General features: G+C 46.6%; 1 protein-coding gene across 5 annotated transcripts in view; it reads right to left on the reverse strand.

Moving 5' to 3' along the window:
* SHROOM2 (shroom family member 2) overlaps positions 1-20,729 on the reverse strand; it is a 724,057-nt gene that overhangs the window by 187,024 nt on the left and 516,304 nt on the right. For all 5 annotated transcript variants that reach the window (XM_086934791.1, XM_086934790.1, XM_086934788.1 and 2 more), the window contains one exon: positions 12,681-15,342. In XM_086934791.1, the coding sequence (XP_086790917.1) occupies positions 12,681-15,342 (2,662 nt within the window). The remainder of the gene's footprint in view (positions 1-12,680; positions 15,343-20,729) is intronic.

A 20,729-nucleotide genomic window follows, 5' to 3' on the forward strand; every position in this document is an offset into this window, starting at 1 on the left:
GTCACAGTTTAAATCAGTGTCAAAAAGTCGTTTGTTTAGACGAGTACAGGGCTATGTCAGTTTTACATACAAATAGTATAACGACTGCACAGCTTTTTTCTCTGATGCACGTTTTTCGAAGCCCATTAACAAATGTGTCACGGGACAAAAGGGACCAACCCCCCCACTTCTGTCCTTATATAGGTCTAATGCATCAGATATTGTGTAAGTGCTGTGATTCTGCCATTAGCAACACTTTATAGGTGTCTGACCCACACTAGCCTCTCTCCAAAACCCAGCTTCATTAAAACCTTGGGCGCTTCAAAATGTGGAAGTCAAGCGCCTTACTTAGCACCACGTGAAAATACTTAACCATGTATGAAAACAGAATAGCACAAAACATCTTCCCATGCAACCTACCACTGCGATATTCCTGATAAATTAAGTTTTTACACTATCCAGTCTGGCACCTTGTTTCCAGTCATGCACAGCACTCCCACCTTCTTTTCCTCCTGAGTTATGTCTTTAGCAAAGGTATGTAGAGACCACACGTCCACACTCCTCAAGACACATTTATATTGAAGGGCTGTAATTAAACCCTCGTCCTCAATTTAAACTCAGTGTGCAATTTGCAACAGGTGTTTGCGCCAGTTTGCCCGATGTAGAACAGCACTAGAATACACATTTACCTCCGTGTTTTTTACATGCACCTCTTCACGGACTTGCAAACAAATGTCAAGATTCAAAACGATTGCAAAAACAACAATTGATGGACAGAATGCAAAACAATGTCGTACATTCACCCCAGTACAGCGATCTGGGCCTAAATCCATCGTTTGTTTGCACTCCACACCACCGCAGATCAGACAAGGCCATATGCAAATCAGCCTTGACCCTGTGCCTCATGAGAACATGCCAGCCCGTGGTGTGGAGAGCATGGGACTCACGTCTGAGCATACCCATCAACTGTTTTTGCATTTGTCACCCCGAGTGGGATGGGTATGCTCAGACGTGAGTCCCATGCTCTCCACACCACTGGAGTCAAGCTATCCTGGCTGAAGACGACTGATAGCCAGAAACCGGTCCTAGGATGCTTGATTCCGGTCCAGGAAAGACATGGCTTGGCAGTTCGGGCTGGACTGTTCCCATGAGGCACAGGGTCAAGGCTGATTTGCAGATGGCCATGTCTGAACTGGGGTGGTGTGGAGTGCAAAATAACAATGGATTTCGGCCCAGATCTCTGTACTGGGATGAATGTATGACATTGCTCTGCATTCAGTCCATCAACTGTTGTTTTTGCAAGATTCAAAACGATGGCAGTCCCCGTGTAATTAGAAATGCCATCGAGCCGAGCAGACAGATACACAGTCTGATGTGTACTGGTAAGGTGGAAGGGATAATTAAAGTGGAAACAATTAAGCAGGGCATCAATACTTTTCAATAAACCCAAGTCCCAGAAAAAGGTGTTGAAGCAGTGGTTTTTCAGATCAGACTGGCAAGGGTTGTTACTGTGCAGGAGAGTGGCTGTCATGCTTTGCTGTCTGTCTGCTACAAAAACACAAAGGATAATCAATTGCAGAAAACTACAACACAGCCTTTAACCCCTTCGCTGCCAGGGCTTTCCCTCCCCTGTGAAAAGCCTCTTTTTTTGTGTGGATATTTGGGGAAGTTTGCGCTTAGGCCCCTGTAACTTTTTGTCCACATAAGGTATCCATGCCAAATTTGCGTGCTTTTCTTGGGACATCCTGAGGATTTTATAGGGTTTGTGGATTCTCCTATCGAGAACCGAGAAATTAGCCAAAATATAGTGGTTTTTTTTGGACCAAATAGTTAAAAAGGGCTACAGAAGAAAAAGGCAGTTTTTTCTCTTCAAATAGAATGAAGGAAGAGTTTACAGTGCAAAATCACCATCTTCCCAGCTTTCAGGAACAGGCAGACTTTTGTAAAAAAAAACAACAACATTTTCTACACAGTTTTGGTATTTTACTGGGACATAGCCTATTTAAACTATTTTTTGTGGTTTCAACATCCTTCTAGTTAGTGGTAGAAATGGGTATGAAACCAATAATGGATCCCAGAAAACTATACATTTTTGAAAAGTAGATAACATTCTAAATTCAGCAAGGCATCATTTGTGTAAATACTTCAATTTTTTTTATAGAAACTAACAGTTGAAATTAAAACAATTGAAAATTGAGTTGGAAAAAATAGCCATTTGTGCCTACGTTTTCACCTATAACTTCTTCGTTATGATAGATTTTTTAAGCAATGTACCGTTACATCCACTGGACCCTTCTGGTTGAAGGGATACGTAGGACTTGTGGATTCACCAAGAACCCGAAGTACCTAGAGCCAATAACTGAGCTGCGCCTTGCAATGGTTTTTCATTGTGTACCGGGTAAACACCAATTCATTTGGTAAGAGTGAAAAACAGGTATCAAGGAAATGTATGTATTTCCGAAAAAGGAACAAATTATGGGATTTAGAAGCAGTGGTTATTTTCATATCTCCAAATTTGTAGGTACACATACTATCACGTGAATTCAATCAGTCAGGAACTTATATAGCGCAGCTACTCACCCATAAGGGTCTCAAAGTGCTGAGGGGAGAGCTGCTAATCCATCTGGGTGTGGAGGTTCAGTCGAAGACCCAAGTATTGAGATCGTTCCTGAACTGGGCCAGCGAGGGTGATGGGCTTAAGTGGAGGGGCAGGATGGTCCAGGTCTTGGCGGCGAGGTAGGAAAAGGATCTTCTTCCGGTTCTGGTCTTGCGGATCCATGAGATGGTGGCTTGGGCAAGTTGGGCGGAGCGAAGCTGTCTGGCAGGTGCGTGGGAAGAGAGGCTGTGGTTCAGATATGCTGGTCCTGCGTCATGGAGAGCGTTGTAGGCATGTGTGAGGATCTTGAAGATGAGTCTCTTGTTGACTGAGAGCCAGTGGAGTTTACAGAGGTGTTGAGTGATGGCTGCAGTAGGGGATGTCGAGGACCAGTCTGGCTGCAGCGTTTTGGACGTTCTGTTGCTTCTTGAGCCTTTTCTGGGTGATGCCTGCGTAAAGTTCGTTGCCGTAGTCTAAACTGCTGGTGATGAGCGCGTGGGCGATCATCTTTCAAGATACTGTAGTGCTCCATCTATATGTCTTTCGGGGCAGGGTGAGCGCATGGAAATAGGATGAGAATACAGCGTTGATCTGGCGGTTCATTGACAGTGAGGAGTCCAGTACAATGCTGAGGTTGTGGGAGTGGGCAGGGTTCCCAGAGCGACACACCAACAGGAGTCATCCCAGCCTGAGGAGGCGGGTCCTAGGATGAGTACTTCGGTCTTGTCCGAGCTGAATTTTAGGCAGTTATCTTTCATCCAGAATGCCACAACCTTCATCCAGTTGTGGAAGTTGGTTCTGGCAGGTGTAGGTTCGCTGGTGAGGGAAAGGATCAGCTGGGTGTTGTCTGTGTAGGAGATGATGTTGAGTCTGTGGTTTCTGAGGATGGGCGCGAGAGGGGCCATGTGGATGTTGGGACGTTCGAAGAGGGTGAGGATCAGAGTGGAGCCTTGAGGCACTTCACAGCTGATCGCTGTAGGTTCTGAGAGGAATGGAGGTAGTCTGACTTGCTGTGTTATGCCAGCAAGGAATGAGTGGGTCCAGCCCAGAGCCTAGTAGTGAATGCCAGCGTTGTGTTGTCTCATGATTAGAGTGCGGTGGGAGACGGTATCGAAGGCAGCGAGAGGTCCAGTAGGATGAAAACTGTGTTTTGTCGTGTCAAGGAGGGAACGGATGTCATTGGCGGCGGCGAGGAGAGCGATTTTGGTGCTGTGTTTGTTTAAGGATCCGGATTGAGAGTTGTCCAGGATGTGGTTTTCCTCAATTAACTCCAAGAGCTGGGCTTTGATGGCCTTCTCGATGACATTGGCTGGGAAGGGGAGGAGGGAGATGGGTCTGAATTTCTTGAGGTCTGTCGGGTCAGCAGATGGCTTCTTCAGCTGGGGTTGATCTCTGCATGTTTCCAGTAATCGGGGAAGGTGGCAGTATCGATGGTGCAGTTGATGGTGCAGTGAAGCTCTGGGGCGATGGCTGGTCTATGGAAGATGTTATATGAGCAAGGGTCCAATGCTCATCGGGCTCCGAAGTGGATGATCTTCATTTTCTTGAGTGTATCTTCTGTGGTAAGCAGGATCCAGTTAAGCAGGATCTGTTGGGTTGCAGTGTGGTCTCTGCATGTTTCCAGTAATCGGGGAAGGTGGCAGTATCGATGGTGCAGTTGATGGTGCAGTGAAGCTCTGGGGCGATGGCTGGTCTATGGAAGATGTTATATGAGCAAGGGTCCAATGCTCATCGGGCTCCGAAGTGGATGATCTTCATTTTCTTGAGTGTATCTTCTGTGGTAAGCAGGATCCAGTTAAGCAGGATCTGTTGGGTTGCAGTGTGGTTGCGTGCGGAGGTGACGGTGTGGAGGCAGGGTCGTGGGTGTCGAAGCTGTCGTAGATCTGCCTGATCTTGTTGTGGAAGAAGGTGCCGAGTTTGTTGCAGAAGTCTTCGGAAGGTTGGGACATATATGGTCTTGTTATTGGGCCTGGCAACCTTCTTGACAATGGCGAAGAGTTGATGTGAACTAGAGTGCGTTTTTCAAAATGGCTTCTTTTTTAAACATTGTCTTAAATTTGGAAGGCAGAAATGCAAAGAAAGTCAATTGGTAATAACACTTGTTCTACTATTCTGAGCCCCCGCTAAGTCTCCAGAAAAAAACGGTACCTCAATTGTGTGGGCAGGCCTAGTATCCGCAACAGAAAACACCCCAAAAGGCAACATGGACAGACCACATTTTTCTAGTGAAAACTGACCCTTTTTGAGCAATGTGCCTAGCTGTGGATTTTGAACCCTAACTCACCTAGAGAAACCTAGAAAACCTGTAATTTTTTAAAAACTAAACACCCAGGGGATTCCAGGATGGGGTGACTTGTGTGGCTCTCAACAGGTTATGTTACCTAGAATCCCTTGCAAACCTTAAACTTTGTAAAAAAAATCTCATTTTCCACACTTTTCTGTGATGGAAAGTAGGGGAATGTACAGGAAGTAACAAACTTCCAACCTCTCAGCCTTCTCCCAAGTCTCCTGATAACAATGGCACCTCACTTGTGTAGGTATGTCTTGTGCCTGTGACAGGAAGCAGCCTAAAACACAGCATTGACACATCATAATTTTCCAGTGAAAACAGACATTTTTGTATTTTTTTTTAATGTGCCTACCTGTAGATTTTATTCCCTAGCTCAGCAGGCACCAAAGGAAACCTAGCAAACTTTTTACATTTTTGGAAACTAGACATCTAGAGGAATTCAGGATGGGGTGACTTGTGTGGCTCAGGTTCGGTTACCTGGTATCCCTTGCAAACCTCAGACTTTGTAAAAGAAATTGCTCATATTTCTATGATGGAAAGTTCTAGAATCTGCAGGGAGCCACAAACCACCCACCCACCCAGCATTCTCCCAAGTCTCCTGATAAAAATGGTACCTCACTTTTGTGGGTAAGGCTAATGCCCGAAAATGGCCCAAAACGCCACGTGGACACATCACATTTTTCCAGTGAAAACTGACCCTTTTTTTGCAATGTGTCTAGCTGTGGATTGGGACCCTAGCTCAGCTGGCACCTAAGGAAACCTAGCAAACCTGTACATTTTTGGAAACTAGACACCCAGGGTAATCCAGGATGGGGTGACTTGTGTGGCTCTCACCAGGTTATTTTACCAAGAATCCTATGCAAACCTCAAACTTTGTCAAAAAAAAAAAAATCCTCACATTTTCGTGATGGAAAGTTCTGGAATCCGTGGGGATCCACAAACTTTCATGCACCCAGCATTCCTCCAAGTCTCGGGATAAAAATGGTACCTCACTTGTGTGGGTAGACCTAGTGCCCACAACAGGAAATGGCCCAAAATGTACTCTGGAGACTTCAAAATTATCAATCACAAAAAAGACTTCGTTTTGCGAGGGATTCACCTGCGTTTTTGGTACCGGGCTCAGCAGGCATCTAGGGGCACCTACCAATCCCAGATATTTCTGAAAACTAGAAACCCGGGGGAGTCCAGGGAGGTGTGGCTTGCGTAGATCGGCCAACATTTTCCTACCCAGAATCAATCAATCAGGGATTTGTGAAGAGCACTACTCACCCGCGAGGGTCTCAAGGCCCTGAGGGAGGGGGATTTGTGCAGCTACGGATCTGAGGAGCTAGATCTTGAACTCTTCCTGAAAGCCTGCAGTGTGGGGCTACGACGATGCAAAGAGGAAGTTCGTACCAGATGAGTGAGGTTTCAGACAGGGCAAGGTCGATGGAGCGGAGGTCTCTCTTGGGTGCATAGAAGGATATTCTTTTGTTGAAGTATTGGGGTCCGGTATTGTGGAGAAATTTGCAGGCGTGAGTGAGCAGCTTGAAGGTTACTCTCTTTTCGACGGGGAGCCAGTGGAGGTCTCGTAGGTGCTGGGTGATGTGGTCTTGATGTGGGATTCCCAAGACGAGTCTGGCTGCGACATTCTGTATGGTTTGGAGTTTGAGGAGAAGAGAGCTGTTGATTACGGCGTATAGGGTGTTCCCATAGTCCAGTCTGCTGGTTATGAGTGCATGGGTAAAGGTCTTTCTGGATTCAGGGGGGATCCATTTGCAGGTCTTGGGGAGGATGCGCAGAGTATTGAAGCATGTGGAAGATACGGCGTTGACCTGCCGGTTCAAGGTGAGGGAGGAGTCATGTATGATGCTGTGGCTGCGGGTGTAGTCTGTGGATTTGGGAGGGTTGTGGGCCACCAATTGTTGACCCAAGAGGAGGAGGTGGATCCAAGGACGAGGACTTCCGTTTTCTCCGAGTTGAGATTCAGGGAGCTGCTGTTCATCCAGGATGCAACGTCTTTCATTCCGTCCTGGAAACTGTGTCTGGTGATGTTGGGTTCCTTGGTGAGGTAGAGGAAGAGCTGGGTGTCGTTGGCGTAGGATACTATGCTGAGTCTGTGTTTTCTGATGATGGTGGCAAGGGGGGCCATATAGATGTTGAAGAGCGTTGGGCTGAGTGAGGATCCTTGGGGTACTCCGCAGCTGATCTCTGTGGGTTCGGAGACGAAGGGCAGGAGTCTGATTCTTTGAGTTCGGCCGGTGAGGAAGGAGCGGAACCAGTCTAGGGCAGTGCCCTGAATGCCGGTGTTGTGGAGTCTGGAAGTTAGTGTGCGGTGGAAGACGGTGTTGAAGGCTGCTGAGAGGTCTAGAAGGATGAGGGCAGCCGTGTAGCCTTGGTTGAGGAGGGTGCGGATGTCGTTCGCGGCAGCCAGGTGGGCGGTCTTGGTGCTGTGGTTGATGCGGAATACGAATTGGGAGGTGTCAAGGATCGAGCCGGATTCAATGACGTTCGTGAGCTGGTTGTTGACTTTCTTCTTGGTGACTAAGCTGCAAAGGAGAGGAGAGAGATGGGTCTGTAGTTCTTGAGGTCCATTGGGTCTTCTTGAGGAGGGGCTTGACTTCTGCGGGTTTCCAGTCGTCGGCAACATGCCTGTTTCAATGGTGCAGTTGATAGTACGTCATAGTTCAGGGGCTATAGAAGAAGTCGCTCTGTGAAAGATGTGCAGCGGGCAGGGATTGGCCGGGGCTCCTGAGTGTATACTCCTCATGGTCTTATCGGTGTCTTAAGTGGTGACAGGGGACAACGTGGCGATGATAGGCTGGGTGGCACTGCCGGTGATGGGTGCAGTGTTGTGCCTGTTCGTGGAAGTTGTCGTAGAGAGTCCTGATCTTGTGATGGTAGTAAAAGATACGTTTGTTGCAGAGGTCCTGGGATTGAGGGACCTCAGAGGATTCGTTGGAGGGTTTGGTGAATACTTGTATGATGCTGAAAAGTTCCTTGGAGTTGCGAGAGTTGGAGAGGATTCTGTCCGGGATGACGTTCTTCTTTATGGTTCTAATGATTTGGTGGTTTCTGTCATGGCAGTCTTGTAGGCGGTGCATGCTTCCAGGGTATTGCTGTTCCTCCAAGCTTTCTTGAGTCATCGGCACATGCGCTTGGATTCTCGGAGGTCGGTGGTGAACCAGGTGCCTTTCGTGGTCCGTTGTCTGTCGGAGTTCTGGGGGGGGGGGGCAAGTGTGTTTGCACTGTCAGTGATCCATCTGTCGAGTTCGCTGGCTGCAGATTTGGCGTCGGTCGTGGTTGGTGGAGGAGCGCTGTTGAGGACGGAGTTGAGGTGCTCTTCGGTTATCTTGCTCCAGTTTCTGCACAGAGAGCATGGAGTAGGCTTGTGAGCAGTTGGTTTCGAGAAGGAGAAGTGAACGCAGTGGTGGTCGGTCCAGAGGTGTTGGTGGTGTGGCTGAAGCGAATGTTGTTTCCTCCTGCGAAGATGGGGTCGAGAGTGTGTCCTAACTGGTGGGTGGAGGTGCTGATAAGCTATCTCAGCCCGATGGTGGCGAGGTTGTCCAGGAGGGATGTGGAGTTGAGGGTCATTGAGGTTATCAAGGTGGAAGTTCAGGTCTCTGAGTAGTGTGTAGTCTATGGATGCTTGGGCGTGGAGTGCGATGTGGTACGGTGATCGCAGTGGTGAACGTGGCGTGCGTTCTAGGAGGTTTGTAGGTGAGGGTGCCGCTTAGCGTCGTTCTGGGGTTGATCTTAATCTGGAATTGGAAGTGTTCCATGGGGCAGAGGAGTCGTTTGTGCTGGCTGTAGTGAGTTGGAGGGAGTTTTTGTGTATGATGGGAAGTCCACCTCCAGAGTGGTTGGGCATGTCTTTCCTCTGGATCTTGCACAAGTCAGTGATGGCGGTATCGAAGTCGGATGTGCTGCTGGTGTTGACCCAGGTCTCTGCGAGGAATGCGATGTTGGGTGAAGGGATGTTGAGGAGGTCCCAGATTTCTACTGGGTGTCTGTGCAGGGAGAGTACGTTGAGGAGGATGCAGCTCAGGGGTTTGGGCCGGCTGGTGCCCGGTGGGTTGGCAGTGGGGGTCTGGAGGTGGGTGAAGGTGCGGCGCCAGTGTCGGCAGAAGAAATGACCTTCGGTGCTGTTCGGTGTTGACAGCTGGCAGTTGTTGTTTCTCCCGGGGTTGAGTGAGTGAAGGGTAGTTAAGTCGTAGCGGTGGGTAGTCGGAGGACCAAGATCCCTGGCGCTGGTCGCGGTCGAGCTAGACTTTGGCGCACCAGCGACACACCTGCTGCACGCGGCTGCTCAGCAGCCGCCATTAAGTAGGACTCGGGGGGAGGGAAAGCAGCTGGGAGGCAAGAGTGGGAACAGGCAGGGGGGAGGAAACGCTGGGGCAGTAGTGGTGGGAAAGGAATGAAAAACGGCAAAAGGAAGGTGGAAAAAGACATAAAAAAGAGACAAGTATACAAAAAAAGGCAAAAAGGAACAAATAGACAAAACGGTACAAAAAAAGGCAAAAAGGGCATGAACGTGGCACAGAAACAGGGGACAGACAGACAAATGCAGACAGATATAGGCCAGAGAAAACTACAGAAGGCTGGCAGAGCGGACGAGTAGATGAGTAAGCCTTTCCCACTGGACGACCAGGGATGAGGCACAGACAGGAGACTGCAGATGGAGGAGGGCCTCGAACACCTACCTGCAAGCAGAGAGGTGCTGGGGCAGCGACGCAACGATGGAGTTGCATGAGGGGAGACCAGTTTCACTGACAAGGAGGTCAGAGGTCTTGTTCCCCTGCAAACCTCAAATTTGGCTTAAAAACACATTGCCCTCACATTTCTGTGTGGGAAAGTTGTGGGATCACAGGGCCATCACAAATTTCCTACCACCCAGCATTCCCCATGGTCTTCCAATAAAAATGCCACATCACCTGTGTGGATGGGCTAAATACCCACAACAGGGAAGGGCCAGGCAGGCGCCCCGTGCAAAACCAGGTTGTTTTGTGATAGATAATTTTGATGTCTCCACAATCCACAAAGCCAAGCACCAGTCCACACACCCCTAGCCAAGCACAAGTCCAAACACACGACCAACATATGCACCACCAACTAAATGCCAGTACACACACAGCCAGCCAAACGACAGTACATGCAGACTGTCAGCCGAACTCCAGTTCACACGATTTCAAACAATATTTTTCTCTCTTACTTTCCTTCCCTGGTATCTTGTGGTTTTCAGCCCTCCTTTGAGGCAGATGAGCCTAAACATATTGCTGATTGGTAGAAAAGTCTAAAATGTGTGACTAAAAAAGAAATCGACTTTTGACAATAGAGCCGCTCCCTGACATGCCCATAAATATATTCCTGGTGTCTAGTGGGCTTTTACCGGGGGTAGATCAGGTGTAATAACCACCATCGGTTCCCCAGGGAGAGGCAGAAAGGCTGTGCCCATTTCTTTGGGGAGGAGGTCATTGGCATGCCCTTCTGGGCAGCCCCACTCCTACAGAAAGTAAAAATAGTCCCTGGTGCAAAGTGGGCTTTCTGCCTCACCAGGGGGGCAGATCGGGTGAAATACCCACCATCTTTCCCCCAGGAAGAGGTAGAAAGACTATGCCAATTTTCTTTTGGGGGGGGGGCATTGGTAAGCCGCTTCAAGGCAGCCCCCACCCATGCAGAAGGAAGATAATAGTCTGTGGTGCCTAGTGTGCTTTCTGCCTCCCTGGGGGGTGCAGATAAATGCTATTGCCATGATATGCCCCCCTGGGGGGGGGGGGGGCAGAGAGACTCTGCACATTTTTTATGAAGGGGTCTGGTCATTGGCATGCCCATTCCCTAGTGGCCTTGCTAGCCCCTCCAGGGTTGCAGCTATGGGGCTAATACCCCCATACCGCCCCGGGGAGGGGGGGGGCAGAAAGACCATGGCCATTTTTTAGGGGGGGGGGGCATTGGCATGCCCATTTTGGGCAGCCCCCAACCTATGTGTACAAAGAAAATAATCTGCGCAGCCTAATGGGCTTTCTGACAACTTCCCCCGGGGGCAGATTAGGGGCTATTGCCCTCCTCTGCCCCCAGGGGGCTGCTGAAAGCCTGAATATGCCCAAATGTATTTGGGGGAGCAAAGGCCTTTGCCTAAGGGGCTGCTCCCCCTCCCTGGCGTCTAGAGGTGGGTCCCTGCTTGGGGATCACCCTCCTATGGTGATCTCCAAGCAGGGGCCCACCACTAGGGAAGGGTACCATTGGAAAGGGGAGATTCTCCCCTTTCCAATAGTACCTCTCCTGTCTGCCTACCTGCTCAGGGGGCTGAGATAGCCCCTCGAGCACATAGACAGATAAAGTGAAATGAGCCAATCGGCTCATTTCACGTTCACTTTCAATGTAATGACATTGGCGCACCATGCTCGCCGATTGTCATTACACTGAAAAAACACAAAATCCTCAGGAGGCTGGGGAAGTTCTTCCCCAGCTCCAGAGGCTCAAAAAAAAAAAGGAAATCCCTCTGTTGTTTACAGCTGAGGGGATTTAGTGCTGATGTGCAGAGGATGGGATTGTTCCATCCTCTGCATAGAGCACCGTGGCGTATGACGGACCCATTCCGTCATGCGCACGTAAGGGGTTGTAGGAAGCTGGCTCTGTATATACTATAACAAAGTAAGGCATAGTGTGCACAGAGTCCAGTGAATCCCCTAAGGCTTATAGAGGTAAAAGTAAATAATACCTTACTATCTATTTATGGCAGTGTGGGCGAGCACTAAGGCTTTATCAGAAGGTAGTGTTAAGCATTTATTGTACACACTCTGGCAAGAAATGATTTCACAGGCTCAAAGGCTGAACAATTGTGTTTTGTATACAAACATTTCTATGTTGTATTTAATTTTTAGAACCAAGTAGGTCTTGGTGCAGGTAGGTAAAATAGTACTTTTCTGGTATAATACAGCTCAATGCAGTTACAGGTAGGTCAAATGTTGAGAAACCGTTGAAATTACTTGTCAGTTACTTTGTAATTTCTGTAAAGCCATCTGCGGAATACTCCAGTTCATTATCATTCCTTTCTAAGGATTCACACAATGCCACCTGTGAATTCTCAACTGAGATTATATTCCACCTCCTAGATGTGGTGATATTACTCTGCAACTGACCTCTGATCTTCTGAATTGTAATTTTAAGTAATGCCGCATGATGGTCCGACCAGCTAAGAGGGAGGAGAACCCTCATTTCCAGAGCTCCAGGATTGACAAAAATACCATCTGAGGTATGACCTGCCATGTAAGTGGGTGAATGTACCAGTTGCCTGAACCCAAAGACCATCATGAGCTCAGTAAACCTGGTAAAGTCAATGCAATCAGTGTCCTCCATGTGAAAATTAAAGTCCCTCAGAATGGTAAAATTGGGGCAGGCAATATAAGGTTCCAGTGGTAGGATCCATGCCTCAATAAACCTAGAGTTAGAGTCTGGGGGGCAATAGACCAAGAGCCCTGTGAACGTGGAATTCTTGTTAGCTTTCATTTTAAAGCTCGCCATCTCATAAATATCAGATGAAATTCTAATTTTCACAACACTTCTTGAATTTACCTAACACAATTCCTGCACTTTTATGCTAAGCACTCCACTGAGTGGCAAATACAAAGTATGTTGTAGCAAAAACAGTTTTCTGAGTTATTTTGCAATGTAAATGTTACACAGCAAAATGTAGAGTTTACACAAGACCAGTTAACTTTAGACTGTAAGGCTCCCTCAAATACGTTTGGTGTCTCTTTCCTCTTTTGAGGACCACAGCAATTGCAAGAATGTCTTAAATACAGTCATTAACCAGTATAAATCAAAAGAGAACCATACCTGTGCATAGAAATCTGTGGTTGGAGAAGATCTGGACCGCTCATGAATGTACAGCTGTTTCTCCACTTGTTCAAGACCTACATCAAGAATGTTGTCTGCTGAGTGATACCTGCCAGAGTTTCTTCTTTCCAAAGGTTTCCTCTGCTCTTTCCAAGATGCCTGATATTCTGCAAAAGTTCCCAATCGTTCAGGTTGCTCAGGATTCCTTGTCTTGTGAATAAGGTCTTGTTTATCACTGCATAATTTATTATTTGAGCTCTCATGAGCGTCAAGCACACTTTCAAATCCAAGCGAGGCTGCACGAGCCCTTTTGTCATGCCATAACTTCTCACCTTCATGTAAAGAAGCTTTCCTAGGAGGGATTTCAGGCTGTTCCTCAAGCTGACTAATCAGGGTAGTTTTTTGGGGTTGTTTGTTGTGTGTAGGCTTGCTGGTCTCCTCAAAGAACTTCCACCTATCAGCAAAGGAGCCTAGTGCTTCCTGAGATGGATTTGAACGATCTCGACTGTGACGATTGTGGTGAACTACTGAGACACCTACTTCATTCATTTTTTCTGGCTCCGAGTAGGATTTCAATTTTTGTTCTGCTGTGAAACGTTTCCTGCCTCCAATACGCGACACCTGCTGAGAACCAATACCGGCTTGGTTTTGTCTCATTTGTGTAGTCATATCTTCAGGAGGGAAAACTGATACAGAGAAGCTGTGGCTCTGCCCTCTAAACTCCGAAGATGCTGGAAAATGATCTAAAGGCAAAGGCTCCAAATCTCTTCTTTTGAAAGAAGTTGCCTGGAGGACTCTTGCCTGAGCCTCCTTTAAGTGATCCTTATAACTGCCTGTGAATGTTTTGTCAGAAGGTGCATCAACATTTTGGGGCGATTCCAGCTTCCAATTTTCAGGATACTCTTCTGATTCACTTGACCCCGTCAGGGCTGCGGTACTTTTGCTCTTCTGAAGGCGGGCACGCCGCATTTGGATTTCATTTCGAAGGGTTGTTGCAAAACGGTCATTCCTGCGTGTTTGCTTAACCAGCAAAGAGTCAATAATTGTATCACCGTCACCAACAGTTTCTGGGCAGCTGTCAGATCGAGTTTTGCTTTCCTGAGACAAAGAATGTAACATTGGAGTTTTCTGTGGTGAGATCTTTCTTTCTTCAACACCCCAACCCAAGTCCGTTTGAGGAACTCCATGATCAGCAGGAGAGATTGAGTATGTTGTTTCCTGCTGTGAACTGGGGTGGTTGGAATGACTTTCCTTCAGCTTGCCCTCACAACTTTTCCTGTGATCCAACCTTTCAGCACAGCTGGGCATTTGCAAATGCTCTCCTGCAGCAGACATACCCGAGTATCCCTCTGCCCTGTTCAGGCTGTTCCTCCTGTTGGATTCGACAGAAGTATTTTCATGTTGCTGAGGTAGGGGGTATTTTGGTTTATCTACAAATGAAAGGGTGCCAGAATTATTGTGTAATACAGTGGTTTGGGCAGCATTTGTCCCAGTCTTCCAGCTTTCATTTTTTGATTGAGATGGCTGGGATGGTCCCTGAGGTGTTTGTTTTGTGGTCACACCGTAATAGCGATTCTGTCCAGCATTCTCTGTCTTCTGTTCGGCAGCAATGTTAGCAGAGATGGAAGGGCTGGGTTTTCGAACTTGTGGATTGTAAAAGAAGTGATCAGTGGGCTGCTCTTTCACATTGGAGTACATGTTATTGTTCTGTAGTGGTTGATGTTTTGGTGAACCTGACAATCTGGCATTGTGGAAAAAAGTGCTTTCATCACTGTATTGGCGCTGGTGATGGTAACTGTAGGTAGGTTGCACAACCCTGACATCAGTACTCGACAATGAGGACTGCAGTCTGTTAGTGTTCAATATGTTATTGTTGTACTTATCACCAGGGGTGGATGAAACATGATCTGAGTTGACCTCATACCTATAGGTGGAATTACTGTTTTTTCTCACATCTGTTGTCCCATGGTCATTTATTTTTCCAGGTTTTTGAGGATAATCAGCGGTTTCAGAGTTTAATTCACCCCTTGGCCTATTTATATGTGCAAAGTGCTGTGTGCTGGTCCCTTCTGCATATGAGGAGCTATTACTCTTCTCGTGAACTTTTGTAACAGCAAAGCTGTCACTACGAATTGGAGGTGGTGGTGGTGGGGGGGAAGAGGGTTCTTTTTTCTTTTCAGGGACATACCAAACAGGTCCAAAGTTTGATCTCGCAGAATTTGAAATCCTGGATTCATTATGGTCATCGCCTCGAGGGCTCCTGCTGGTCTCATACTGAATAGGGGGAGGCATGTGCCCTAATCTGTCTTGGTTACCACTACCCTCAATCAGAATTTGTCCTTCCTTGCTGCCTGCATACTTTGGGGGATCCCACAAGTTTTCTTTATAGAGCATGGTCTCTGTCAAAGCAGCATCAGGTTTGCACAGCATAGGGTCAGGGGTGCTGGAACTTGTAGAGAAGGATCCATAAGCAGAATCCCGCTTGCTTTGGTTGCCTAGATGATCAATACTGTTATTGGATTTAGCAGATGACAGTCTCCCATACTGGTAGCTTTGGGATGGGTGCTCTAAACTGTCCATACTCCCCTGAGAACTAAAATGGTCCGAGGTTCGTTGTAAGCTTGCTTGATCCCATGAGTTTGACAAGTCTTGATTGGAAGAGCTGCAGAAGAAACAAGAAACCGTTTTATGACACAGAAATAAATAACACACACATTCAAAGTACCCTTCTAGAACAACATCTATATGAAAAGACTATTGTGCATTTTCTTTGAAGAGAAAACAGGCCGAGGTCAATGACTCTGCAAGAATGACTAATCCAAGACTTTTCCCCATAGGAAATAGGGATTTCTTTATGTTTTATTGTTAGGGTTAAAAGGAATAAGAGATATAGTGCATACACATTTGTATTACACACTAGAAAAGCTTCTAAAAGTCAATGCCCTCGAGGAAATATGATACAATACTCAAAGAATTGGCCAACTGTGATTAAAAAACTGAACAAAATACTTTGTATGGTATTTTTACAACACTGTACAAACCTTTTAAGGTAAAAACAAAGTGCATCTCCAAATTAACATAATTATGTTGCCGAATGATCGGGCTGTATAATTTAGGGTCCCACCATAGTGATAACAAAGGGCGATCAACAGCAAACATCTTACTGCTAGGAACTGACATTAAAGGGTTGAAGGACTCTGTGTTTTACCCACACCTAAGTGGATACTATTATCAATTAAATGTTGGGTTAGGTATTTGTTAAATCCTCTTACTTCCCACTAATAGAGTACATCTGTGTGAGGTCTCTACCTCCCAGATGCATTTGGTTAAATTTGTTTGAATTCAAATTAAGAGAGGCAGCTCTGGCTTGCATGGCTAGGGAGGGGACGATAATCCTGTTGCGGGTGATTCGACTTTTTAAGAGCACAAACTGACACATGGGCAGATGCCCTGGTGCTTGAGAGCTTGCAAGATGGCACTGAATCAATGGGAAAGACAAGTCTTTAAACCCTTATGGAACTTTAGATCACTGGATTCTGAAAAAATTTAAAATCGGCAGAGAATTCCAAAGCATGGGCACCAAGTAAGGAAAAAGATCTGTCTCCGGATTTAGCGCGACAGAGCCAGGTCGCCTGGAGAAGAAGAGCATCCCCTGATCAGAGAGTCCTTCTAAGTGAGAACTCTGTGGCAGCCCCAAATAAAGAGAGTTGCCATAGTCAGTCTGTGACACAATGATTAGCAGGATAACTGGAGGACAGTGCTCTGGAGGGTCGAGCTCTAGATGTGAAAGCCCCCAACTCTGCATACATGGGTTCAAAAGATACAATTGTGTAAGAAAATATCTATATTCATTAAAGGACGTCACTGATACGGGAAGTTATTATTTGGGATCTGATAGCAGGTGGGGACAGGAGGCATACTTGGGTGAAATGCACCCTCTGTCGGCGAGAAGGCTACAGCTGATGTTTCGATTGAGGGTGCTTCCTTTGACTTCTGTAACTATTGGAAAGCTCAAATGTGTTTCCCACACTTATCAGCTATAAATGTGAGAGCTCATCTACTGAAACGGGAGTATGTTTCTTTTTTTTCTGGTCGTTTTTTGAGGCATTATAGACATCAGAATTCTGCTCTTTTGATTAGCTTAAGGACACATGTTTCACCTCGTTTATCAGCCGGTAGGGTGGCCTCACGAAAAACTGATCAGGAAGAAGAAATTAGATTTCTATAACTCAAATTGAAGGGATCTATACATGGATCTCACTGAACATGACTGTAGAGGTTTTTGGAATTGGTGGCTCGTGGAAGTAGGCCATTAAGGCCCTCTACAGCTGTCTTCAAAGCTAGTGATTTCAGACATGCATTTTTCTGGTATGTATATGCCTTGAATGAACCCCCAGCAAAAGCCCCTCTTCCTGATACTGTGGAACCAAAAATGTCTTAACTATTTTCTATGAATGAAGTCTTTGCTGCTCTGTTAACCCCAAAAGAGGAAACGACTCTCTTCAGACCTGAAAGAACCTGAGGTCTGAAAACAATTCATTGTCAGAATCCGTAATGCATTTATGCCTACCAGGCAAATGCTGTAGTCTTGGAAGTCTTCCATAAATATACCAGTAAATAAGACAAGATAGGGCCAGTATTGGGGCTTAGAAATGACTCCCGTAAAACGTTATACATAAATAAATAAATATGTAAGTAAAGTACCCTAGTATTTGTTATTTTTGAATTTAAAAATGACTTCAGGTGCACTAAAGGACACTGCTAGACCTGGGCCTTTGTGCTGGACTGGTAGTTAATTTATTTTCAGACCACAAAGCCTGATATGGGTCAGACACAGGGTCAAAGAATTCAGAGATATCCTCCTTGGTCAGTTCTACCAAAAATCATCCATGGGCAGCTTCACCAAAATGTTTAATTTTACAGCTATGTGTATTTACAATTCCAAGTCCTCAACCTGTGTGCTCTTAATGTGGCAGAGTCATGTGAGGTTAAGAAAATGTGACATTACTTGTAAAAAGATTTATTGGCATGTGGAATTGGGATAACAGGGTTCGGCAGTGGAAGAATACCCATAGGTAGTGTATAAAGACATCAGCTAGAAAAAGAAGGGAGTGCAAAACCTGTGACATCGGCAAGAAAGATAAGGAACTGTAAACTATCCTTGGATAAGACATACTAAGTTACTCAGTTATTACTTGGGTGTTACGCATCTTGAGCACATTCTCAAAGCCAGTTCCAAATCTTATGAGGAAATGGTAGTTTTTGGGAATGGGTATAGGCTGAAAACATTGATAGTGAGTAAGAACATAAGTTACTTACCTGTAAACTGTGGTTCTCCAGTATTGGTGTCTTTCATAGATTCACATGCTTGAATATTCCCCGTCGTCGAAGTGGGAGTCCCACGGTACATAAAATAGCAGTAATATATGTATATATATAAAATTATTATAATTATAAAAATATATAAAAATACATATACATATATAAAATACAGTAAAATATATAGAAAACTCAAAAGTACCATAGAACAGAATAGGCCCATAGAAAGCCTAAGGGAGAAACTCAACTTGGTAACATATCAGTGTCATTATGTTTTGGTCCACATCCACATTCCGGCCAATCAGGCCGCAGCTCCCTCTAGAATCTTCTCCTCAGAAGCCCAAGACCTCAAATTTTCGTAGCACAGAGTAACCAAAAAGTGCCTGAGGAAAAAAGAGCCTCTGAGGGGAGGATGGGAGGGTCGCATGTGAATCTATGAAAGACACCAAATATGGAGAACCACAGTTTACAGGTAAGTAATTTATGTTCTTCTCCAGTATTAGGGGTGTCTTTTATAGATTCACATGCTTGAATAAGAGTAGAAAGCAGTAATCATCATATAAGTCATAAAGGTAACAGTAAATTCAAGCATATAATAGACCTATATTAAAGAGAAAAACCTTTATGACAGGAGACGGGTAGCAACAGAGGCTCACCTTTAATGGAAAAGATTCCGCAGCACCGCTTGTCCTACTGCCGCATCTGCGGCATCTGTTGACTGCAGACAGTAGTGCTTCGTAAAAGTATGGCTGCTCGACCACGTAGCAGCTCTACAGATGTGTCGCAGAGGTACCCTCGCAAAGAGGGCAGTAGAAGCTGACACAGCTCTAGTTGAATGAGCACGTACTGGAGCTGGAAGAGGCTTGTCAGCCCGCTGATGACAAAATGTAATAGTGGAAGAAATCCACCTAGTAATAGTTTGTTTGGTAACAGGTTGTCCTTTAGAGACCGGGCCATAGGCCAAGAACAGTTGATCAGATTTCCTGAAGGATGCAGTGCGCTGAATATAAAACTTGAGGCAACGTTTTATATCCAGGGAATGTAATGAACGTTCCGCAGGAGTTTGTGGATCCGGAAAGAAAGTCTTTAAAATGACCGGTTCATTGAGATGAAAATCACTGGGAACTTTCGGAATAAATTTAGGATTAGTAGGTAGTGTAACAGCCTCTTTTGAAAACTGGAGAAAAGGAGGCTGAATTGTGAATGCCTGAATGTCACTGACACGCCTAGATGACGTCAAGGCGAGCAATAGGGCAACTTTCCACGTGAGGAATTTTAAGCTTGCTGAATGGATGGGTTCAAAAGGAGGTAGGAGGAGCTGAGACAAGACCATGTTTAAGCGTCAAGTAGGCGGAGGACGACGAATGGGTGGAAACATTCGGAAGAGACCTTTGAAAAACTGTTGGATAATTCTAGATGAATACAGTGAGGTAGACCCATCACGTAATTTACCTGGCTAATTTGCACCGTTGAACATAAGCGCTCCTGAGGCGGAAAGCCGGGAGCTAGGCACTTTACTTGTTTTATTCTTTTCTTGTTTGAAATACTAGCGCGTTTTTAATCCTTGTAATACTATCGCGTTTTTAATCCTTAACTGTGTCAGCCACGTAATTTACCTGGTAATTGTGCTTCGCGCTCACGCTGTTTGTCACAAGCAGGACGCTTCCTGCCTCTCCACTTCACAAACCGGGGGCCGATTTAAGGGTCTTCACGGCAGAACAACTGTCTTGCAAAGGGCGACGACTTTGGCCGCCATTTGCAATTGGAAAAACGCGGGCAGCGCTCTAGCGGTCGGGCGAATCACAGCCCGGGCGCTACTTATGAAGCCTGACTTCCGTCCGCGCAGCGGGCGGGCGCAGCGGGCGCGCCGATGGCGCGCCGGAGGCGCGCCAGAGGCAAGCCCGTCTGGGCCCGTCCGGGCCAGACCGGGCCTAGGGCCAGCCACTATACCCGTGATTCCCCATGGACCCAGAAGGTATTCTAAGGAGGAGCTTCTGTCATTTCGACTCATGGCCCACCCTGGTTGCCCGCACTGGGTGGGTTCTAGCCCTCCCTTCTGCCGATGCCCTGCCTGTCCTGCCCCTTATAGTGGGGAGTCGGTCGATAAGAAGGCGGGCAGAACGTTGCAGATGGCTCTCCTGAACTGTAGATCGCTTCCGAAGCATGCGGTCGAGATTCACCTGCTGTTAGAAGACTGCAAGCTCGACCTGCTCTTCCTGACGGAGACATGGCTATCCCCTCACTCAGACTTTGATATTGTTTCGGCGCTCCCCAGTGGCTTTAATATCCAATGTGTGAACCGTGACAAAGGCATGGGGGGGGGACTTGCCATAATCCATCGGGAGGCCCTGACCTGCAGACTGCAGGAGGGCGGAATCTTGGATGCAGAAAGCGCTTGTTTTAACATTCAGCTTACACCCACCCATTCCCTATCAGGTCTTCTCATCTATAGACCCCCGGGGAGCCTAAAACACTTCCCTGACTCCCTGTTGGAAATTTCTCTATCAGCTGCCTCTCAGGCCTCGAATTTTTTGATCCTGGGCGACTTGAATATACACTTCGACGACCCCAAGGACAACGCTGGGGCGGAACTGATTACCAACCTTAGATCCTTTGATCTTGAACTTACAAACAAGGAAGCCACCCATAATAAAGGTCACTTGTTGGACCCGATCTTTTCCAACATCCCCCAGATTATAGCTAAACCCCCCTTGCCCCTACTATGGTCAG

The sequence above is a fragment of the Lissotriton vulgaris genome, chromosome 8, assembly GCF_964263255.1.
Source record: "Lissotriton vulgaris chromosome 8, aLisVul1.2, whole genome shotgun sequence".
Taxonomy (NCBI): Eukaryota; Metazoa; Chordata; class Amphibia; order Caudata; family Salamandridae; genus Lissotriton; species Lissotriton vulgaris.